General features: G+C 44.2%; 1 protein-coding gene across 1 annotated transcript; it reads left to right on the forward strand.

Moving 5' to 3' along the window:
- Nucleotides 1-101: 101 nt before the first annotated feature.
- ift80 (intraflagellar transport 80 homolog (Chlamydomonas)) lies at nt 102-24,072 on the forward strand. Its single transcript, XM_057050428.1, has 20 exons — nt 102-306; nt 471-527; nt 815-1,037; nt 2,702-2,812; nt 2,989-3,057; nt 4,941-5,050; nt 5,894-5,983; nt 6,077-6,214; nt 17,082-17,261; nt 18,810-18,928; nt 19,130-19,204; nt 19,577-19,740; nt 19,826-19,890; nt 21,421-21,556; nt 21,628-21,775; nt 21,852-22,023; nt 22,807-22,896; nt 22,976-23,148; nt 23,413-23,536; nt 23,749-24,072. Exons 2-20 carry the CDS (start codon nt 492-494, stop codon nt 23,851-23,853), a joined length of 2,328 nt encoding a protein of 775 aa, XP_056906408.1. The 5' UTR covers nt 102-306; nt 471-491; the 3' UTR covers nt 23,854-24,072.
- The last annotated feature ends 577 nt before the right edge of the window (nt 24,073-24,649 follow it).

A 24,649-nucleotide genomic window follows, 5' to 3' on the forward strand; every position in this document is an offset into this window, starting at 1 on the left:
CATTTCGAATAAATGCGTTATAATTCCTCTATAACGTGTGTGTGTGTGTGTGTGGGGGGGGGGGGGGTGTTAAGGTAACGAGACTTTGAACTCTCGCGATAGCCTTCGAAGTTGGTCTGATCCATTTCAAATCGCCACTACTGGGTATAGTTGTGAACGTCAGCGTTAAATTGTCCCTTCGTGGAGGATAATAACAATTCCGGGGGGCTTTTTTTTGCGTCAATAATGTTTGCTTTATCCAGACAACCAAGCTAAAGTGAGCAGCGAGGTCACAGTCTCAAAACGTGGACATAGCAACGGGTGCAGGTACCGTAGCAACAGCAGACGCTTGCATCACTGTTTACTGCTAACAGAGCTGCTAACTCACAGTTTGTGAAGTCAGTGGTCGCATTTGTGGTTCTGATTTAATTTTGTGGATTTGTTTAAGACGATTGCAACAGACTTGTCACCTCTCATTTCTGTCTTTTAAGGAATCTGCAGAGCACAAAACCATGAGATTGAAAACGTCGCTGCTGCAGGAACCCAAGCATATCCTTTCCATTATATTAGCTACTTTCACCTATATTTATGCCACAGAACTGCTCAAGTTATTGTTAAACGAAGCGCATTTCAAGTTCTTCTATTATTACTTAGGTCATTTTCATGAACACTATTAACATTGCTCTTATAGCCTTCCCAGGTTACTACCTCTTGACGTGACCTGTTATAAACTTATGACGTTCTATTTCATGTTTACAGATGACACCCATTTTGCAAATTAAGTTAGGCAATCATTTAAATGCCGTCAAAGATATCTTTCCTTAATAGCAGATCACATCAGGATCTTGTGAGCTGTGTTGGCTGGACTACAGCAGATGAAGTGTACTCCTGCAGTGAGGATCATCAGATCCTCAAATGGAACCTTCTGACCAATGAGACCACGCTTGTTGTCAAATTGCCCGAAGACATTTACCCCCTTGACCTCCACTGGTTACCCAAAACTGTTGGGGGCAAGAAACAGAACCAGGCAGAGATATTTGTTCTTACCAGCAGTGATGGTAAGTTTCTATATTATTCAAAACATGATGCATGACTGTTCTCCGTAGTTGAGTCATTTTAAATCACGCTGCGAAATATATTGCTCCTTCTTTACTTGATTTTTCTCATTTATTTTATGACAAAAAAGGACCACTGATGTGATGCCAGATATCACTTGATAAACCAAAAAAAGAGTAATTCACGTGGCTGTCCAAGAGGCTTATTTTCCAATTGATGCTCTGCTTGTTGATGATGGGGGCTGTTATCCCCAAGACAACGGCTACGTGATTTTATGTTAGTTTAGATCCAAACCTGAGAAATCTGCATCGTGTTTTATATACATCAATCATTGTCAGATACACATTGCCTGGATCATACACGGGTTTCTCCTGGTAATTGATGACTGTCCAACCACAGCCTGTCTATTTCGTGAAGGTGTTGAGAAGTCACATCACACCAGTCATGGCGTGTATACTTATTTACACTATTGCACAAGAATGACGTGTGCGTGCGTGCATCCTCTGCTTTTTATCAGGCTTTTAAAATCAGTTTGTTTAATTTTTGTGCTTTGCAAACATCTTTAATATTTAACTCTCCAACATTCTGCTTTCATAACGTCTGTTTTCAGGGTGTATTAGATATGTACACACCGAATATAGATGCAATGTTATGGCAGGCGATGTGTGGTCACAAACTAATGGCAGTGTAGGGTTGCAGAAACACACCCACAAACTGAAGCAGCAATTTTGTCTGGACCCAAGAGTACTGAAATCTCTGTCACGATATTCCCTGCTTTTGCCCTCCATTTCTTGCCTTGTTAGAGTTAAATATAGCTGAGCAAAAAACTGACTGTAGCATTTTTTTTTTCAAAACCACATCGATTTGCACTTAATGGTCTTGTCACACATTTACAAATTTTTATTCGTTGAAAGACTTAGTTTTAAAAAAACACAGTAGTGAAGCAGTCATCCTTTATTTCATTTTTAGGAATATCATATGACAAATATCACTTTTTGTAATTTTGTTGACCGTGGTCTTCATAGCACAAATTATATATCTATCAACTCAATACTATATTAAATGTAGACCATTAAGCATAGGATATTTTATTGCTCTTTTCACAATGTATCATTATTACTGTCTGATGTGGCCTCTTGTGTAAAAGTAAAATAATAATAACAGGGCAAAGCTTTCAGTTATATGAAAGAAAATAAAGTTAAGGCAGACAAAAAGATTACACACAAACATGTAACAGAAGAATAATCATATTTTCCTTTTGTATCATGCTCACTACCTGCTGCACCAATATAACCCAGTCTCCTTAGCATGTTTAAATATAGCGTGTTCAGAATGCAGCATCATGCTGGCTTGCAGTTGTAGACCACCAGAAATTACATAGTGCATTCAGATTTTTTGATACAGGCCACCACAAAGTATATGTTAGGCTACAGTCTTCTTGAACTGCCTCCAGGCCTGATCACCCTTAATTTATCGTAAATGCGAAATTGATTTTAGCCCCATTCCTTTTGTGGGGTGGAGAAACCATAGCTTTGTCGCTAACTGTGTATTAGATGATGGACCATAATTAAGCCGTATTTTTTTGAAAACCTATCCAGATCATCAGAGTCTCTGGGCTTCAGCCAGTTTTAGCTATAGAGTAAAACCTTTTTGACTCTTTTAACAGGTAAGTTTCACCTGGCTTCTAAGGCAGGACGCATCGAAAAGAGTGTAGAAGCCCACAAAGGAGCGGTCTTGGCTGGAAGGTGGAACTTTGACGGGACTGCTCTTGTAACAGGTAAAGGCGACGGAAGGGCTTCTATTATATTTGACAGTTACTGTACTTTACTGAGTTTGCAGTAGACATAAGAGAATATCTAATTTGTACCTTAGAACATCTCCATTTTCACCTTGAACAATATGTGTGTGTCTGTGTGTGTTGATCATTTTGTCTCTATTTCTGATCACGTCTAGCTGGAGAAGATGGGCAAATCAAGATCTGGTCAAAAAGTGGGATGTTGCGCTCAACGCTGGCCAGCCAAGGTGAGGCGAGAGGGTGGAAATGAGTAAAAAGAAGATAGTTGTTTTAAGAAATGCGCATTTAATGTGCATACACATATTTATGTACAATATTTGAACAAGTAAGTCCACTAAGAACAGTGCTTCAATGATGATCAATATGAAACACTTCTCACTGTCCTCAGTATGAACACCTTACCAGTATTGTTAGCTACACCATAAGCAACATTGAAGCATATGTTTCTTTCCATTCCAAAGTTTGTAGTAAAAGACAGATGTGTGCTCCTCATCAGACAAGTAGTCAGCAATCACTTGATATAAGGGCATAAAATAGTTTAATTAAACCAGAATGGATGTTGATGTAACTAAAATTATGACAGAAACCATCCTTTGGAAGAATTTTGTTTTAGACCTTATTCTTGCCCCGCAGCCTACCAGATGACAGTCAGTTGTGCTTTGGTCCATTTTGCGGCGCTTTCATGTCATCCATCTTTATTACCAACCTGTCATCATCACATCTGGCTCCTTTCTGACAACTTGTCTGATTGGTTCACATCAGTGTGGTGTTGCCAGATGTTGATTGCTTGGCTCTGCCCACCGCAGTATAAAAAAAAATTTTTTTTTTTGAGGTGATGGAATAAATTGTTCAGGATTGTTAGCCCTCTAAAGTAAAAGTACTTTTTGTTTGTGTACTTTTCTGACACTGATTGCGTAACGTGAACGGAGCCTTTTCCTAGGGTGGGAGTTACTTATTTCAGAAGTGAAATATTCCTCTCGTGTTGAAACTGGCTCTTTTTCTTGGACAATGATGTTGGTCAATGCAAAAATGTGTTTTTTTTATTCTTATGGTGGTTGTATGACTGTACAACTATGTACATGTGTATTTGGTATTGGTCTTGAGTCCCAGATTGAGACTCATTACAAATTGTGTTCTAAAGGCCAGGGAAGCCTTTCCGAGAGCCTGCCAAGTCAAATTAATTAATTAATTAATTTATTTATCTCTCTATTCACAATGAACATCACTTTTGTATTACTCATTCATTACACCATTTAACTTATTTAATTGGACATTACAGTAAAAACAGATGGCAGAATGACTGGAAGCTGTGGAAAACCTGGCATGGTGATGTTCAGACCGAGTTTGTAGACACATCTTAGTAAGCTGGCTGTTTGGAGAATGAGCTGTTGGATGTTTTTTGGCTCCAAAGATTTGGAGAACACCTGCACGTGCAGCAGTAGCACTTTCAAATGTCTGATATATACCTTACACCAAATAACACCCGCACCACAGCAGGTCAGATTACTCCCACAACAGAGTCACTCACAGAGCGGCGCAGTATTTTCCTTGTATAATATGACCCACGAGAGTGCGCGAGCTGTTGGTAGAGGGAGGGATAGGAGAGGAGGCAGGGAGGGAGGGATGAACTTGCTTCAACCTTTCAACCTCATCTCCTTTGTCAGATTTCGATCATGTGACCATTTGGCATTTGTGAGAAACCACATGCACCTGGAGCGGGGTTAAACGTCAAGGCCTTTGCCCTCCACACGCGCGTACCTGCCAATCCAACTCTCGCTCTCACACACATACACACACACAACCACACACGCACACACACATTTTCCTTGAAAGCTTTCCCAGCTGCCTCCAAACTTAAGCGCTGCTCCATAGGCTGAATGAGGTTAGGGGAAACCTGACACCTTCAGAGAGGAGACATTAGCCGTGTTCTATCCCAGAGCCAGTGTTCTTGGTTAAATGTACAGAAAAGGTGATCAATTCAAGTAGACAAAATTGTTATTATGAGCATTATTTTTTTTCAAATTTCAAATCAGAACTCAAATGCACCCTCGTGCCCTCATGAATAGCTGTTGGTTTTGACTCATCACCTTTGTTTTTACACATCTTCCAGGGTCTCCTGTGTTTTCTGTGGCCTGGGGTCCAAACTCCGACAGAATCATTTACACATCGGGACGCCAGCTCGTCATCAAGCCTTTACAGCCCAGTGCAAAAGTTACCCAGGTGTGTTTATGTGTGTGCACCCTTCTTTTTAAAGTAAAATTTTCTGTCTCCATCGTCTGGCAGAGATTACATAAACAATAATTACATGACCTTTAGCTGTCAATGAAAATGGTACAATAATAAAAATACAGAAAACTGTGTATTAGTCATTTTACAATTAGCATAGTCTTTTATCCCTCAATTTGTGGGCTCTGTAGCCAGCTACCACTCCATCATGTGATTCATTCCCTGTTAGCGCTGCAGTGAAGGTGAGCTGCTCAGGTCACCCCTCACCCGCTCTCTTCCTCCCACCCACGTCCATAATTCCCAAGAAGGAAGTTATACAAATATTGAATTTGTTATCAGGTGTAGCAAACCCGTACGCCGCAGCAGCTTTATGTTTGCAAATATTTTTACTGAAGTCCCTCTCCTCTCGCCGGCTTTTACTTCGCCGCGGCTATTTGCAGTTCACCAGTCAGAGAGATGAATTAAGCCGCGTTTCCTCGCCAAGAGCTAATTTGTACTTCCCCCTCATACAAACTTGGCCTCCAATAACAACAAAAGCTAAAACTAATTGTCGTGTTTAAACATATCTGCCCCACTCTTAAACGATTTGGTACGTTGCCTACATCTCGCGGAGCCAGGAAACTGTGTCCCTGTTTGCTGGATAATTTAAAGTTCTACTTTCCCTCAGAACCTTGCTGCAGATATGCAACTCCAAACAGAAATTAGAAGTCAGTGAATCATGAATAAGATCAAATGCTTCTTATAGCCACTTTAATATCGTGCTTGTGTATGAGTTTCCTGCTTTAATTGGACTCCAGGATAGTTCTATACATGTTCTTCTCTTTCCTCCTGCCTCAGTGGAAGGCCCACGATGGATTCGTTATGAAGATCGACTGGAATTCAGTAAATGACCTCATTCTTTCAGGTGGAGAGGACTGTAAATATAAGGTGGGAATGTTTTTGTCTGCCGTCGTAGATGTCCTCTGGGTGTGTTGGATCTTTTTTATTTTTCACCAAACAAACCACATCCTACCAAAATAGGTATGGGACAGCTTTGGCCGGCTGCTCTTTTCCTCGTCACCCCACGACTACCCAATCACCTCCTTGGCCTGGGCACCAGATGGTGAGGTGTTTTCTGTGGGTTCCTTTAACATGCTGCATCTCTGTGACAAGACTGGGGTAAGAAAATCCATTTTTTCTTCTCTAGAACTGTTTATAATGAATATGTCCCATAATAGTGGTAGAAAATGGTTTAGTTTAGATAGAAGAGAAAACTGTTGCAAAAAAGGAGACAATCAAAGATTCTTAAGAAGTTTAGTAAACAGAGCTTGGATTGGGATGTTTTCCTTTTTCTACTATTCAATATATTTGAGCATTAATCCAGTCAAATTACTGAAAAGTGCTCAATTTTTACTCTGGCATCCCTACATTTGGACCACACCAGTCTGTTTTCCAAATGATTTCACTACGGATTGAACTAAATCAATATTCTTTCATCGAAGTTTCCCACCGTCTTCCCAAAGTCTGTTTTCTCTGGAAAAAAAACAAGCATGTTTTTGCATAACACGTGAGAACCTTCTGGGCCCCAGCATCCTGGTGGCCCATGAAGGCCAGTACTTCCATTTGTCTTCCCCATTACATTCATTCACACACAATATGAACAATTATAATGAAGAGGGGATCACTCTGGACAGTTTGTAATGGATACTGGCTCCATCAGCATCCTGATCTCTGATTGGACCTGATGCCTGAGCTTCCCCCAGGATCCCTTCTTTTAATGGAAAACACATTGAAATAGTAAGAAACCAACATTTTTCTAACACAGCTGATTAAACAAAGAAACAACACTGAGACGATATTCAGGACTTTGAATAGTAATGTGATGACTTCTCTTATTTGTGTATTTATGAACGAGTTCGTTTTTACATTGCGTGATTACATGTGGTGTAATATGCATTTGTGCCATTATTTAGCTAGAACTGTTATATTACAGACATCAACCATTAGTTTATAAATATATAATCAGTCAAAATCACCAATAAATTGCTTAAATAACTTATAACTTCCAAATAATAAAGCAGTTGCACTGAAAAAGGCCATCAGATTGAGACCATCAATCCAATGCGTAAACATGCAGTTTAGAAATGTTAAAATCCCAAAAATGTTTCAGTCCATTAATCGTATTTCTTTCAGAGTAAATATGCCTGTGACAGAAGAGAGTCGAAGAGCCAGAACTGGTTCTCCCTTGACTTTCTCCACACCATATTCGTTATTTTTTCTCCTGTGCTCACAGTTACTACTTCACTTCCAGGTCTACCATTGTTTTTACACAGATGTAAAAGAGCAATATAACTCAGATTAACGGACACATGCACAAAGTCATCGGAATATTGGCTATATATAATATAAGGGAAACTGTATAATATATATAATATAAGGGAAAATTTTAGCAGTCCTAATCTGATTTCTCATAACTAGATAACTGCTGTTACCTGATAAAGCAGATCACATGACTGTGGTGATAAGGTTATTTGGATAATCTGGTTAGTCAACAAAAAGGGGGATCAGTTCTTTATGGTCCTGTAAATGGGCCTATTGTGTGTAGTGTTTGTGTTTGTTTGCAGCCTATTAATGAATATAAAATAGTTTTAATTGGGATCATTTCCCCCCCATATGGCTCTAGAAAACACGAAGCCAAAGCGTATGTGTGTGTGTGTTTTATCTTTTTGAAAGATCACATTAATATTGGTCCAAAAGGAGACTGGTGAAATGTCCTGTTCTTCTTCAACTCTATTGGTTTTCTGAGACTAAGCCAGGAATTTTATGAGTTTTTGTAAACATTTCCAGATTATAGCTGTTAGCTGATGAAACCTTGTCAGCTTTTGTGTCTTTTTTTCTTGCAATAGTACAATTAGATTATTAGAACTTAAACTAGAAATAGTTTATGTGACACAGTAAGAGTCCAATTTTATGACGTTTAATAAAAAGCACCAGTTTATTTCGCCCGTTATGTGTTTGTTTAGGTAGACGGCCTCTTCCATTGTTTCGCCATTGCACTGTGGCGAGCGTCTTAGTTGACAGAGTGCAATCAGGATGATAATGATGACAATTATTGTTCCACTCTGCTCCAACCGGAGAAAGGGTATGCTTGTCTTCATCTCCCTAAGCCCCTCAGAGATGGCGCGTGCTGTATAGTGTGGGAGGCTTGCTCAAGAAGCGGATGGGGGAAGGGAAGCTCAGAAAGAGTTGAGAAAAAGAAAATCCCTGGCTCTGTGTCCATTCAGGTACTGGATTTAAAGAAATTCCACTTTCCTCTGACAGGATTTTGGGTCTTTGCGCCAAAATGTAAAGTTATTGTCCATGTCAGGTAGCACACAAACACAGAAGCCCTGGAAACCTGCGCGGTTAATGTGGTTTGTGGATTACAACGTTAAGGCTAAGAAGTGCAAAGAGTCTTTAAGTTACTGGTGTAACTAATGGGGGGGTCATTCTGTATCTGCTGCAATGAAACCTTGCACTTTAACATAATGCTGCTGGCTCAGCACGATCGGTCCAGCATGTTTAACTCCTTCAACTCTCAATCCCCCCTCCCTGGTCTTATCACCACTGAGGGACACTCACACGCAGACATGCATAGACGGACATTATACAGGCCAAACGTCCCAGGAAAGACCAGCCGCGCATGTCCAGCAGACCAGCTGTGCTCTGAAAACCAAACTTGTTTTTCCACTGGACATTAACGTGGATTTATTATCAAATTATCGCAAGACGCCGACTTGCTTCACTTCGCCTTTACGGTCCGCGCGCCCCTCTTGTGTGCCGGGCCGCATTTCTTCTTTACAGGATGTTCACCAGGATAGAATGCACAAAGAGTTCCACTGTCCTTTTTACAAGATCTACTGGAGACAATAAGTCAGTGTCTGTCTGTGTGCCCGCCGTGCTGGATGCATGTGCCCACATGCCTGCGTGTGCGCATGTGTGAGCGCGGCCATCACCGTGCAAGTGTGCCTGCGAGACAGCAGTCTATTTTACGAGGCACTGCAGCTGGTGTCTAGCGTCTGGACCCTGTCACGATCCCTGACACTGTCAGTGGCTAACAAGTAGTGCTTATTGTGCCACGACCCGCACCCTCTCGCCTCGCTCCCCCCGCCCCTTCGCACTGGCCTTGTTTTTTTCTCTGCTTGTTTTTGCCCATGCTTCTGTATACCCATGCTAACATAATATAAATATGATAGCTCTTGGGATTGGTGTTATTTATACGCTGCACCACAAGGTCGGCCGTGAAGCCCCCCGAGACGTTTAATTTTTGCTGAAATTGACGACTGCAGCTTTCAGGCCAAAATTCATTGCTAATAAATTGCAGCTTTTTCGGTAAAATCTCACCAGGCTCGAGAGCCGTGTGGTAAAATATTACATGTATCTGTTGCATGTTGCATCACAGTAGAATGTGGTAAAGTGTGATCTGGATCAGGCTGTGTCAGTCTGGCCTCGTTCAAATCTGAATATCAGCACAGGCCTCATTTAGCTTTACTGTTCCCTGTACTTTAACAGCCCTTACTGGCCCTTATACAATAGAGTTTCTGTGAGCTTTCGATACTAATTAATAAATTATACAAGTAGTTGTGTCACATGAAATCATTTCTTTTACAGCTAACAAGGGATGTGTGAAATGTTGGAGAGAGAAAAGCGTGGATGCTGATTAATATAGTTGGATAGCAACTTTAAATTAGGATTAATGTAGGTAAAAACAGTAATTATATGTTGTATATTATAGACACCTACTGATAATTGCAATAAACGCCATGAAATGTAGTCTAAAAGACATAATGTGCTGCTTAAGTAGATATTTCAGGCAACCTTAACAGAAAGGCTAAACTTGCAGATATGCAGAACAAACTGATGTTTTGTTTTCACATTGCAAAGTTATCAGAAACTTGTATCAAGTGAAGAAATATTCATATTCAGCATCTTTAGTCAGGAGAATTCCATTTAGTAGATAAGTATAAATCTCTCTCCTCACTTGTTCCTGCCTCCCTCCTCTCTCTGTCAGGGTGTGTTGGGCTTGCCAATAACCCCCAGGCTCCTTTTACCACTTTTTTTTTTTTTTTTGGGTGAGGCCCTGGAATCCCCTCAGGGCCTTTATGAGCCGTGCTCAGCACCAGTGTTCTGGGAATGGGCCCGCTTCCAGTTGGAATCACCGTAGCGTTTTCTTTCTTTCCTTCCTTCCTTCACTCTAAGGTTTACACGTAAAGTTTTTGCATGAGGGGGCCTGTGTGACACAGATTTCATCCCAGGGTTTTATGCCTGGGCTCCGGGTGGGGGTCAGTGCACCTTCGGTCCAGTACGCCACAGCGCCTGGCGTCTGAGCACGAGTGGAATGTGTCCTCGGAGCAGACTGTGAACAGAACGGCTCCTCGTCTGCGGAGCCACAGCTGTCTTTCGCATGTCCATTTGAAAAGCCACTAAGTGTCAATTATTCTGCCACTCCACTGGTAGTGGCACGTTATAGTTTTCCTCCCTCCCGTCCCATACGCTGTGCCCTTCTCCTAAATTTCCAGCTCCAACCAGTTTCAGGCTGATATACCTGAGTCAGTGCTGGCAGTTTGCTGCCAGTTATTAGTCAGCCAACATCTGGAAATTACCGCAGCTAGAAGATAATAAAATGGCCCAGAGTTCTGGTCCTGATTGTGAACCACCGTTAGCATGAAAGGGCCAAAAAAAAAAAAAGCTAGCATAGATTTATTGGACTGCAAGACGGTATCTGTTTTCATCAGTGCTGCAGCCTCTGGAGAAGCAGCAGACGCGCAGTAACCGTGCATCAGATCAGGATGAGGAGTGCGTGCATGTGAGAAAAGATGGCAAGTTTAAAGAAACTTCTTCAGTTGTGATTGTGTCAGAGAGAGCTGGGGAGCACTGTCAGACAAAGAGAGTCCTGAGTCAGCACCAGAGCAGTTTTCTCCCCAGGCAACTGGGCAGGGCCACTTCTCTCTCACTCCCTCCCTCCCTTCCTCCCTCCCTCCCTTCTCTCTGGGTTTCTCACTCTTGCTCACCCATATGCTCTCTCCCCCCTCCTTGCACACATGTGTGTGCTCTCCCTCCTTCTCCTTACAAATCTGGGCTATTGCAAGCTATTTTTTGCTCTCTGCACTTCCTCTCCCTTCTCTCTGTCATGAGCTCACTCCCTTCCAACAACCAACTGCTGCAAAGAAGGTTTTGGAAAAAAGTGTGGGACTGGGTTTGGAGCGTTGGCGTCGGTGCCGGTGTGTGAACTGGGTAAGAAGAAATGGCACGTGTTGGCTTTTACGCCCCTCTAGAGTTGAGCAAAAGCCTCGCTGCATTGAAAACCAGTAAGAAGTGGAGCTGGAAAAGTCAGCCGGTGCAGGGGTAATGAGTAACCATCCAATATATCCCGTAAAGTTGGCCTAGCGAGGCCCGGTCTCCATAAAAAACGGCGGTTTCTCCTTCCCCGTTGTTTCTCTCTTTCTCCTTTTTCCCCTCACTCTCTTTTTTTTCTCCCTCTCTTCATCCTTCCCTCCCTGCACGGCTGGAGCGGGTGTACGACAGCGAGACAGTGCCCTGCCAGCTCCTCTGCCAGAGTCATCATTCTCCGTGGCACTAGATCAGCACCTCCACTCGCTAGACAAACATGTCAAAGGGAGAGGGAGGAATAAAACGCCGACGGGGGAACAGAGTTACACTGAGTGACGAAAGGGAGGCAAACAAAGGCTGCGGCGGCGCGCGCAAACAGGCAAAAAAGGAGAGCACATGTTGAACCGGGGTATCACTTCAGGCTATATTGTCAGTCCAGACTTCATTAAGGGCTGTTCTTGAAGACTGGGGCCACTTTTGGAGTCAGAGGGCAAAGGTCCAAAAAAAAAGATTATTTAAAATGGTTTTGCTTTACTTGCAGCCACTGCTCCCTTCTTTTTATGCTATAAGTGGTAGAATAGGTGCTGCTGTACGTGAGGTTAATTCACTTTTTTAAAGTAGCTGCTTTCACCAGCTATTACATAACGCTTCACAGGCGCTTGTCCAAAGGGCATCTCATAAAAACTCATTCCATCTTATTAGTGTTTACCTTCTCAAACCCTTTAACCTGTGTGTAGACCGCGAGATGGTGGACTCTGTGTGATCCTGCGCGTTATGAGCAACCATGGGTAGTGCAGCAGGTCATCGAACGGGCCGTGTTTATGTCGTTTATAGCATGCTAAAGCAGTCAAATATCCAAATTACCTTTGTGGCGATGTATGTTTGCAAAGGCATGTGTGCTTAGAAGGTGCTAATAGAATTCTGCTGCCCGGCTCACAGCTGTGTCCTGCTGATGAGTCCCAGGAGGGCCCAGCATATGTCTATGGTTACCATGCTGAGGCTCCAGCATGAAACCATGTGTAGATCTTAGTTTCTCTCTCTCTCTTTCTCTCGCTCATTCCCTCCCCTCATCCATCCTTCTCCCGCTCTCTGTTTCCCCTCTTACGCTGCCAAAGCCCAACTGGTGCCACTCTACAATCACTCAGGCACGGGCTCTGTATCTTATTAGCTTAGCCAAGTGGGTTTTTCAGTTCAGTGATTTACAGAACTCCTCTTCCAGGCCTATGTTTAGAAATTGGCTTATATTATATCTATAGCGATTGCGCGTTACTGCAGGCTCGGGCAATGCAAGTGCTGTTTTATGCAGCAGGCAAAGAAAACATTTTAAGTGCTCTTAAGCTCACTTGGTCTATAATGGGCGTTTTACGACTTGTAAATGGTCGTGATGTTGTGTTGCAGGCCGTAATGTATTTTTAAAAAAAATACATGCACATTCAACAAGTGTTGCGTGGATAAAACCAAGTCAATATAAACTGATTAAGTGTATACTTAATCACATAATAACAAATGTGAGCATGTAGACTATTCTTAAAGTAGTGGTGGGATTCCAGTTGAAGCCAAGCTTATAAAAAGTAAATAAAGGGACTCAACCTCTTTACTTTTAAAGCTAATTACTGTGACATTTTAACTCAACTTGTGGTCCTGAGTGCCACAGAAGCTGTCCCATAATGCTGGAAAATCTGATGTTCTTTTAATGCTGATTGTAATTATTAGTAAGTATTAAATGCTACTAGCTTCGGTGCTAATCCCCTGTTTTATTGACATACGTGTTCTAGCTTTGTGGTTTGATTTAAATAGATGGACAGACACGTCCACCAGTGCAGTATCTACTGACAACTGTGTGTTTTCAGTTCAATAATAAAGTAAAAGCTTTAATAGAGTGTAAAGCAATATTTGTAATCAATCACAACTATCACAGTCAGGTATTTTTGTGTGGATCACTCAAACTATGAGAGGAGCTGCAGATACACGTCCACATCGTCCTCAGTCGTACGGTCAACCCATCCCCCATGGGGTCAATCTGACATTTGCAGAGAAACTGATGAGTCCCCCCCCACACACACACACACCCACCTCCACCGCAACCACCTCCACTCCTCCCTCCTAACTAATGTTTAACCAAAGTTTCACTCCGAAACTTTTTCACTCTTTCACTCTCACTCTTCGCTCCTCCTCATCTCTTAGCATAAACGGAGATGGTTTTCATCAGGTGTCGGTGTTTTCGCATCGCACTTTGACTGTTCGACACTAGCCGGTGTAACCCCCCCTCCGTGCGCGGCAGGTTACGCTCAGTACCTGCACTGCCAGGTCCTGTCCTGCACACTGGCTAACTAAAGCCAGCTGGCTCTGCTGAAAGTCTGCCATCTGTTCTGATTTATGTAAGACTTTTTACTCTGAATTGGGTTGTCTTACAATGAGTACCACGAGCGCGGTGATTAAGTAATAAGGCATCCTTCAGTGCTGAAATCAAATGATCTGGTGGGGGGATTTACTTGTAGTAACCAGTTTATGGGGATGCCTTATCATAACTACTCCTTTATCTTCTCTTTTTCTGTCCAGTTTCTCCGTGGGATCATTTCTAACTGACTCCCAATGTTCGCTTCTTTGTCGCAGGTAAATACTGGCAGCCCATCATGTTTCCATGTCAGGGGGGCAGGAGGAAGAGGAGGAGGAGGAGGGAGGCAGCGAGCGGTCAAGGCAGACATATTTAATGCTTCTGAAGTATTGGGGCTGAATCAGCAGATAGCTCCACTGGGAGCCATTAGTCCAGACACGTGTCATTAACCCTTTCCCTGGCCTGAGCTGGAACCCCACCCACCCCCACTCCTCTTTAGCTGGCTGCAGAGACGGGATCGCTGTTTCAGGTGGCGCAGATAGAACGCAGGGGGATGGGTGAAGCACTCGCATTTATTCGCTCTTTGGTTCTCTTCTTGCATCTCTCCTTTTCCTCTGTTGCTCTTTTTTTCTTTTCTCTCAGAAGCCAATTTTAGATTGAGCTAAGCTAAACCACTAAAGCTTGTTTAAAAAGTTAATTCACCATGCGGGGCTTATCTTCTCTGGTCAGGAAGTTCTAACCAAAGTTTTTTAATATTTGTTGAAATGCTGTTAAAGGGCCCTGTAATGTTATTCAACATATTTGCTATTCTAAAAAAGAAATACAGGGCATACTTGAAGCTAGCGTAACCTTTTCACAGGCCTCCCCATGCTGGCCGCGGCTGCAGGGCAACAATAAAGAGAAAGGGGCAGGCCCACAACACCTGCCAGTCTTAATGTTAAACACATGTCAAGAAGCCCAGAGAGAGCGTGCACGGCAAAGGGAGGAGGGAGAGGCCAGGCACGCCGCTCACAGAGGCTCTTCAGAAGTTTGGTGTTGGTACATGCGCAAGGTGCATGCACATGCCGGCGGAAGGTGCTGCCATTTCAGACAGCTGTTCAATCCTGTTCAGCCAATAATCTATATTAAATGTGACCTCAAGTAATAAAATATGCAAACAATTGTTTGCATAGGCATGTCAACATATACAGGATTGACGTGGGGATGTTGTGTGTGGTGCTCTTCCGCCGCACATGTACCGACCTACAACAACATGCTGTACGCACTCTATAAGCTCATTATAGGTCTGCTCCCCCCAGAGCCAAGCTGTAAACCGTACGTCATGTCTGCCACCTCGTCCCTGGCCACAAAGCCGCCCATTGTGACAGGCAAGGTCCACTGACCATAGCGTGAATGACTGCTGCAGGGACTGGTGGAACAACCCATCTTCTGTCACTCATTTGTCCTCCCCGAATCTTCATTTTGGCCATTATGTCATTGTCTGTGCGTTAATATTGATCTGGGTTGCAATTGCAGCGCTGCAACAAGTCATTTCAGCAAACAAAGCCTGAACTAATAGATTGTTGTGAGGCACATTTAAGCTCTTTGTTTGTTTTTATAAGAGGTGGTGCCGATGTTGACCTGTTTTGTGTTTAGGCCTGAAAATCCAAAGGTCTTCTTGGTGAGAGCCGAACTTTTCCATGCAGTTCGTGCCGGGATCAGTTCCTCTCTTGCCTCGGTTGCACTTTTTCATGTCCTGAAATTTAGCAGCGCAGCTTCTGAAACATGACGATTGTGATTCGTTCCCAAACGTACAAAAATAATATGTGGAAAAATTACGAGAGTGGCCGCATTCTTCAGGCGCACGTCTCAGCCATGCATCCCTTTTTAGCCACTGGCCACCAAAATTTTGCATCTATTGTTCAGAAATTATGGCCATTTTATTCAGAGTGCCTCCATTTTTTCCAAGACTCTATGGAAAAACTGGAAATCCCCCACCGCCCTTCTTAGTCATGCGCTGACTAACATTTCTGACCCATCTGTTGTGGCCTTATCGTACTCTTCCTCCACACTCACACATGCAGTATTTACACATGCATCCTAATTGTCGTTTGTTTCACTGTCACAAACCACACACACGGAAACACGTAGCGCTAAACTATCTGACGCCAAACGCTTATTTTCGCTCGCCGATCATCAGACCGACTCCGGGACGAGTCCAATGGCTCGGTGTGTTAAAGGCATTAGGTGCGCGCTGATCCAGCAACGCTCTACGGGACGATATCAAATGTCTTGCTTCATCGCAATCTGCTGCATACATTCAGCTGCATCACCGACCTTTCGTCTACCCAGAGCCCCCCCCCCCACCTCCACTTCTCATTCATCATTTGCCGCTTGAACGCAGAATCTTTAGATCTAAGCGGAGGAGATCTCTCCTATTCTGAAGGCTGGGCCGGCCAGGGTGAGCCAGGAGCATGCGTGTGAGGGGAGTATTGATATGAAAAGGTTCAGGGAAGCCAGGAGAGATGGAAAGGTTGGAAGGTCGGCCTATCTGCAGGTCACTGTCTCTTAGGAGAGGTTAACCATCCCACGCTTCCTCATTGCTAAGCAGCTTTTACAGCATGAATCTAGTCTAAATGTCGCTCCGGCACATTCTGAGATGGGTGCGCCAAGGACAAGGTCAGGGAGGATAAGCAGAGGTGACGCTGGCGGGAAGTCGCGTGGGAAAGCCAGTGGTAATTACAGCAGAGGGATCCCAGGTGTGCAGCGCAGACACCAACAAATGATAATTGGGAGCGACAGACGCTTGCTCTGCAACTGCCGTGACTTACGAGAGAATGTCCTGGAAACACAACAAAATGGAAAACTTTGAGCCGCTGTTGGACCTGAACCGGCTCAGATTCAAGCTGAATCAGGATTTTTCTTTTTTTCTTCTTGTTGTAGAAGTGGAAGAGAGGGAAAATAATACAGCGCCGGCTGCCCCAGATACTACAAAGGGTTTCATATCTCTGTTATGTCTTTTAGCATCACCGGCCGTCATTAAGGGCACTTTAATGCTCCGTGTCTGTTCAGCGTATTCATCAGTGTTTGTCTGCAGTTTGGTGAATCGTATATTATCTACTTGTGCCCCTCAACCCCCCCCCCCCCCCCCCCGTGTCTAATGGATGAGGATAGCAGAGTGTTTTATGTACAAGCCTGATGTTGGATGTGGCCTCCATCGGCTGTGCCTCAGTTCATCACGGTTCAACGACTGGCTGCTCTCAGCCTGTCAAGAGTTGACACGTGCGCGAGCGTACACGGCCACCCAATAGGACGGGTTTGTTAACTGCTGTTCCTTTTCCCTCCTTTGTCCCTGTCGTCCAGTGGTCCTACGCCGTGGAAAAAACCAACACGCTGAGTATCTTTCACCTCGCCTGGTCTGCAGATGGCACCCAGCTGGCGGGGGCCTGCAGCAACGGCCATGTCATTTTTGCCCATGTGGTGGATCAGCACTGGCAGTGGAAGAACTTCGAGATCACCCTCACCAAGAGAAGATCCATGCAGGTGTGGCAGGGTTTCCAGTCTTATTTGATCAGGTCTAAAGTGTTTGATTTTTGTAGCGTGTGTGTAGTTAGCGGTTTAGCCTTTCATTGGATTCAGCAGCAGTTTTACTAACAAAACCTACGATTTAAAGAGAAATAACAGCAAGATCTCGTGGGAAAATTAGGGGTTCGGTTTGATCTTAAACATTTGTTCAGGGGTGCGCTTTTTTCAAGTCGCATTTGGCATAAGTCTTTTGTTTTTTTGACATTAAACCTCAGAAGCAAAAAAAACACAACATTGAGGGCTGTGTGAGAGAAATCAAAACATTACATGTCCCAGTTGTCCAAATGGATTGTGCTCCTGCAGCATTCTCATGCGCGGCCCGAGCAGTGGTTAAATCCCACTCGGCGACTCTTGTCACACTTGGGTTTTATTCCTCATTTGTAATGGAAAAGCTGCATTTAAAATAACAGATTTCCATGTTCGTACATATAAAACATATTGGTTTAAATGTCTTTTGGCCACATTCTTCTTTCCCCCCGTGTTCTGAGAGAATACCATCGTATGTATTTACCTTTGTACTCATCAACATGCAAGTCCACATACATACGTAAAGAATCAGTGTCCTTACATGAGGAAAACCATTTGACCAAAACAAAAATGAACACAGCCAACCTCTGTCTGGTCAGCACAACAGGATAATTGAAAAATACAGTGCTGGGTGAGTCAACATGCTCTGCAGAGGGGCCGAGGCTTCCAAAGCCTCGCCTGGTTGTGGCCGTATATTAAAGTACGACCCTCCCAGCGTGCCAGTGTGCAGCCCCGCTGTGACAATGAGCAGTCTGTCCTGCTGCCTCTCTCACTCCACCATTCTCTGCTGTTTAAACTCGTTCTGACCACAAGGTAGCATTTACATGTGGCTAACACGCCCAAATATACATACTCGGGCGCAAGCTTGTGTATTTTCTGATGCGCACGCCGGCAAGGTTACAAACGTGTCTGTGCCAAGACGCACCTTTCTTCGCCACGGTCATCTTAAGCAAGTGGATTTTATGCAAACCGGACAAAAGTCGGCTCATCAGCCATTTCTGTTCAGTCCTGCTGGCACTTTTACCCCCCCCTCACAGTCCTTTTTAAAAGTACACATCTGCCTGTGGTTTCTGAATCAGCCGGCTAAATTTACCACCTTGCGGTCCAGTGTTTTTTATTCCTGGTTGTGTTGCATGTAAATTTGGCTTGCTGGAGGGAGCTGGGGAGGAAGATTTGTAAAGCTGTAAAAATACCCACACCTTTCACCTGGTGCTGGGGAAAAGAAGGCCTTTTCATTCATTCACAGAGAGCTGGAGGGATGTATTTATCTGTGCATGCACACACTTAAAACCTGGGAGGAGGGATGCTTTCTCAGACCAGACTACAGTATATATGAGCATGCTGTGAACTGCTTCCTCTGCATGGTGCGAATGAATACACGTTAGTGTCTGCGCCACAGTGTTCGCCACTGTTAGCGCCAGTTAGCCTCTGCGAGTGAATTGTTTAATGTCTGCAATATAGTTGACCTTATTTTCTCAGGTGCAGAACGTGATGAACGATGCCGTGGACGTGCTGGAGTTTAGAGACCGAGTCATCAAAGCCTCTTTTGCACATGGTCACCTTGTGGTTGCCACTTCCCTCCAGTGCTACGTCTACAAGTCAGTAGCCTGTTTTCTTTTCTTTGTTATTTCCTTTACCACCTCCCTGTTGTTTTTGTCTTTTTTTGCCACAATTCACATCATAATTCTCTCTTCTTTTATTTAGTTGTTTATCTCTTGTTCTGCTTTTATTTTTGTGAGTTTTTTTACCTCTTTATTTATTTTTTTTTACTCGATATGCTTTTCCTCTATTAACCACAGATCAAATAACTGGAACACCCCCCTCATCTTTGACCTGAAGGAGGGACCAGTGAGCCTCATCCTACAGGCACAGAAGTGAGTCTGGATCATCTGTCGGCGTTTTAGTGCTTCATTACCGCACAGACCCGGCTGCGGTCTGCACCATCCTGCTCTATCATAGAGTAAGGTCGAGTGCAACCATTTGCAGAAATTAGATTAGTATGGAGGAGCTCTTGTACAGCGCTCCAGCGCAGTGACCCTGATACGGTATAGAGCTGCAGTGGATCAATTGCAGGCCGCTCTGAAATCACAGTTGAGTTTGATGACCCCTGTTAAGTAAGTCGTTCCTTTTATAATGTCCACCTCAGTCGATGGACTCCACTCGGTTTCTCATCATCCCTTTCTGCTCTGCTGTATCCGTGCACTTATCCCTCGTCCTCTCTCCGTCCTCCCTCCGTTCTCCCACAGACATTTTCTGCTGGTGGATGGTGCTGGGCTGTATGTGTTCTCCTACGAGGGTCAGCTGATCTCTGCCCCCAAGTTCCTGGGTCTGAGGGTGGACATCATCAACGCTCAGGGCGTCTCCCTGAGCAACGACACCGTTGCCATCCGGGACAAGAGTGACGAAAAAGGTGAAGGGACAACCATCGTCTCTGCTGAAACCTTAAAGTAAAATTGCTATTTGTTTTTATTCAATTCTATTTCTTTTCCTCTCAGTCATCCTTCTCTTTGATGCCCTAACTGGCAAACCGCTCGGCGATGGGAAGCCTTTAACTCACAAGGTGGGTGATCGTTATTCACTGGGGAATCTTATTTTAGCCCTTAGTTTAAACTGAGTTAGGTTCTACTATCAATGATCTAAAGGGCTGTAAACATCTTGAATAAATCCAATTTAGCCACTGTTTATGCAGTCACTGCTGATTAGCATCAGGCAATCGCCGCAGTCATCCCTCTGTGATACTGAGGATTCCGGCACTTGGTGCAACAACCTTTCAGTCATGTAGCTCTGCAACATGGACACGTGTCAGCAGATATTCAAACATCCACATGTTTCACGGTCTATAGTCCTTGTATATCTCTTATGTTGTGCTAAATGTTTCAGTTGACCTTTTGAGTTGCCTATGTGGGGACTCAATCTACAGGATAATTTAAAGACTGTGGGCTGCACCGATAGAGCCTTTGCATGATCAGTTACAGTGTTGGACTGAGTTACATCTACTGAACAGTTTAGTAATAACCTCCAACAACTATTAGCTGGCTGCAGGAACTCAAATCATCCTCTTGGCCTGTGTAGACCAAACGGTTAAATGATCTTTGCAAAATAAAAATAAAAAATCAGTACAGGTTGATGGAGAGACATCTGTGACTGTGCTTTTGCATGAGACAGACAGTTTTTACTTTATCGAGTAGAATTCTGTATTCTACTAATGATATCTGGACAGGCTAGTGACGGTTGCCTTCCTGCTTTGTTACTAGTGATAAACATTTGTTTTTCACTCTTCTGTGCATCTAATTTCACTTGTTTTATCAACATCAAGGCTATTCAACCAAAGAAGTTACACACATTCGCTTATATATACATCCTCTGTCATTTCAACAGGCAGAATTAACATCTTCCTCCATTGTTTTTAAGACAGCCTGCACCATCCTGCCACATTTTCAGCCCACTTCAGTCAGCTTTTTTTGTGATTTCTTTTTAGCTAAATGGTGAATGTAATAAAATCCAATTCTTTGAATCTTTTATTTTCATTTAGCACACTTTTCTTCTTCTTTTTCCCTTTGGGAGCTGAAAACTTGGACTTCCATCTTGTTGGCTCAGAGTAATCCTTCATAGGAAATTCTCTTGAACTGGAGCTGAGGCATCAAGCCCCCATCACATTACACGCACAGGATCAGGTGGAAAAAACATGTTGAGCAACAACAATGTACAAAATCGGAGCGATGAGTCCGGCCTAACGTTCAATGTTGGTCCCTCGCAGCGCTTGTGTTAAATACACACATCAGAAAGAAAACAGGAAGTGCTTTGGAGTCCGAGAGTTAAAGAAAAGTTGAGAGGAAGGAAATACATGAAGGTAGCGTTTCAGCAGTATTCAGTGTTTGTCAGCGTGGCGCTCTCTGCCAGCACTCCACAGCTCCCAGACACTGCACCGGAGCCAGCTGGCTCTGGCCAAACACACACATGCTCACACACATCTCTCCCCTCTGGACACTGTCTGAATACACTTGTCAGAAAGAGACTGCTAGGTCACGTTTTTTGTCATCCCTCCATCGTTCACTCCTCTGCTCTTCTGCCTGTCGTTATTCACATGTAGCTGGAGATGCTGGAGATCGCTCTGGATCAGTGTGGACCGTCCGCGGAGCGAAAGATTGCCTTTATAGACAAGAACCGGGACCTTCACTTGGCCTTCGTGCGTCATCTCAGTCAGGAGCCCAAAATTTGCAAAATCGGTAAGACGGGAAGGAGGGAAATCAGGCATGTGAACATCCTTCCACACACATGTGTGTTCTCTGACCTGTAGGCAGCATGGTTCACAGTATCGCCTGGAACGATGGCGCCAATATCCTCTGTGGTATCCAAGACAGCCAACTAACCGTGTGGTACTACCCAAGCATCGTCTTTACAGACAAGGACCTGATACCCAAAACGCTGCACCTGAAGGATGGCGGGTGAACACACACACCATGGTCCGCCTTATCGCAGGTGGATCTGATTTATATTTTTAACACAGTGTGTTGTTTACAGGGAATTTGGACGTACACCGCAGATTCTGAGCTTCGTTGGCACCACAGTGACATTGCGCCAGTGGGACGGCTCACTGGTTCCCAGCAGCGTGCCTCACTACCCGGCCATGCTGCACGAATACGGCGCCTCCGCACGCTGGGAGGACGCCGTGCAGCTCTGCCGCTTTGCCAATGTAAGACCCCTCCGGAGCTCTGTGTGGCACGGCGAGGAAAAGATTCGTTTGCCCAGCTTTAGCATTTAATATTTCCTTAGTGGGACCCAAATGCAAAGGTAGCAGACCAGTTTATGAGCACACGTCAGCAGGTGTTATTTACCTTCGCTTAGCCTGGTGACACCCTTTACCAGATGTAGCCCCCCGTAGACCTTACTCATAAACGCACATACCAGGATTTGTGCCAGGCAATGCGACAACCAACCGCTCTTCCTGGACTCCTCTTGTCCCCTGTCCTCACCTGAGAGCAGTGTGACGCACCATCAAGCGTCATGGTTGTATGCAGAGATGCGGCGTTTGTCGACACCTGAATACTGAAGCACCTCTCCAGCCTTCGTGATAGGCCGCCCACCTCTTATATTGAGCGTCTGAGCGTCTGTTTGTCCTAGTGACAGGCGCCGATTACAGGGAGCTGTGTGAGGCCACACAAAACAAAGCAGTGACTCATTTGTTGAGTGATGTCACCTATGCAAATATCTGCTTTTCTGGGTTTAGCTTGTCCTTTTTTTTAATGGTACACAGAAGGACGACTGTACATCCTGTGTAGCTTTGAGCAGGATGTAGCAACAACGCCACACCACATCCCTGGGGACAAACCCGCGTCCTATCATACATTCAATTATATCCTGCCACTTTCCGAGAAGCTTAAATCCTTCGATGATGTGAAATAGAATTTCGATTCTAAATCTAGAATGCCTTGAACTCTGCATTGTGACTGAAAGCCTCTCCATGAATCCGTCACAGAGCCCTTCTTTGTGGGCGTGTCTTGCTGGTATGGCCATGGCAAACAGGGAGCTGAACACAGCCGAGATCGCGTATGCCGCCATTGGGGAGGTAAGTGTTGAAAAAAGATGAAAGGTGGTCAGAAACATTATTGTTTTGCCCAACGTATCCTCTCTAATTCATTTTTCAGTTACCCAAGGTGCAAAACATCAAATTCATAAAGGAGCAGCCGTCCAAGGAGTCGCACTTAGCTCGCCTGCTGCTGTTCAGTGGCCAGATTCAGGAGGCCGAGGCTGTTCTTCTTCAGGCCGGACTCATCTATCAGGCCATACAAGTCAACATCGACCTCTTCAACTGGGACAGGTACAGAATACCTGCGGGAACACATGTTGCAACCAAAGAAAACACCCGCTAAATCCTCTGGTTCGCTTGTTGGCCTAATACACCACAAAAGAAGGACCCCGGGCTGTAATTTTCCACCAGCCCAGATGAGATGGAATATTTAAACAAACAGGCTCGAGTTTGTTTGCATTAAAGCACCATTAAAAAAGGGTTTGGTTGTGAGTTACGGTGAAGTTTTTCCATGCTGGATGGATGTATATCTTGAACTCGTGGTTTTCTTTCCAGAGCGCTGGAGCTGGCAGTCAAACACAAGACTCACGTGGACACTGTGCTGGCCTACAGGGAGAAGTTCCTGCAGAAATTTGGCAGGAAGGAGAACAATAAGAGATTCATGCACTACGCTGAAGGGGTGAGTTATAGACACTGTCTGCTGCACCGCATTAATAGATGCATCCCGCTGGGACGGCGTCTTTTTCGAGACTGTTGAGAGAAGTTGATCTCCGAGCCGAAAGACAGTCCTGTCCTCTAGATGTGCTAGTTACTCAAAAACACAGTTTGCTTCTCAATCGTGTCAAAACAACACCGTGTCTGACTTTTCATTTTTGTGTTTTCTCTCTTTAGGTTGAGGTGGACTGGGATAAAATCCAGGCAAAGATAGAAGTGGAATTGTCTAAAGAGAGGGAGAGAGATGCTAACGCTAAGAGCAGCTCCGCCTTGTGGCGTTAAAGCTCAGGGGACATGTTCTCGGTCCTTAAATATCAATCCTACAGAAATTAAGTCCTATATGTTTTATTTTTGACATTCTGGAGCTTCTATGATGCTACATGGTTGTAAATACATGCTGCAAATTCTTTTACTCAGACTAAATAGTGAGATGTGTACTTTGTATAGATTTTATAGTTTGTATATTCATAATATCAGTAAATAAACAGATACTGTACTTTCTTTTTTCCCTTTTGATTTCCTTGAATGCTCTAACTGATTCACACAGTTTTTCAAACTGTTTTTGCCTTATTTTAGCTCAGAGCATCCACCCAGTATACAAAATCTTTCTTTTTGACTTCTCCTGTGTCCTTTTCTACTGAGGAGTAAAACTAAGAACTACCCGCTCGACACGCAGCACCGCGCCTCTTCAGCCCATCCATCTCCCGCACCAGCCCGGGAGGGATGAAACAACAGGAGGGAGGCGCTAGAGAGCGACCCGTGCAGGCACTGGCGCTCCGTGAACGCCAAAACCGTAAGAGGAAACGGATCGATGGGTTCACTGACTTTTGCTGTCGCTCCGTTCCTCCCCCCGTGACTCTTTCCTTCCATCTGGTTTCTCTCTTTCTCTTCCACACTGTGTGAACAAGCGTCCTCGTATGGGCCCGACACCATTAATCCATGCTAAGACTTATCAGCGAGGAGTCGGGTTTCACGTGCGTAAACACAGAGTGGCCCCTGCGCGCTCAAACGGGACTGAAATAGATTAAAGTGCTTATTGAGCGACTTGAAGCGTGTAAAACATACCGATGTTAATCAC

This window comes from Takifugu flavidus, chromosome 12 (genome assembly GCF_003711565.1).
Source record: "Takifugu flavidus isolate HTHZ2018 chromosome 12, ASM371156v2, whole genome shotgun sequence".
Taxonomy (NCBI): domain Eukaryota; kingdom Metazoa; phylum Chordata; class Actinopteri; order Tetraodontiformes; family Tetraodontidae; genus Takifugu; species Takifugu flavidus.

Bases quoted from the DNA above. Each gene is read 5' to 3' on its own strand.
- ift80 (XM_057050428.1), top strand. From the start codon at position 492: ATGAGATTGAAAACGTCGCTGCTGCAGGAACCCAAG. The intron at 5,051-5,893 runs GTGTGTTTATGT...CTCCTGCCTCAG, and splicing joins CCAGTGCAAAAGTTACCCAG to TGGAAGGCCCACGATGGATT. The intron at 22,024-22,806 runs GTAAGACCCCTC...AATCCGTCACAG, and splicing joins AGCTCTGCCGCTTTGCCAAT to AGCCCTTCTTTGTGGGCGTG.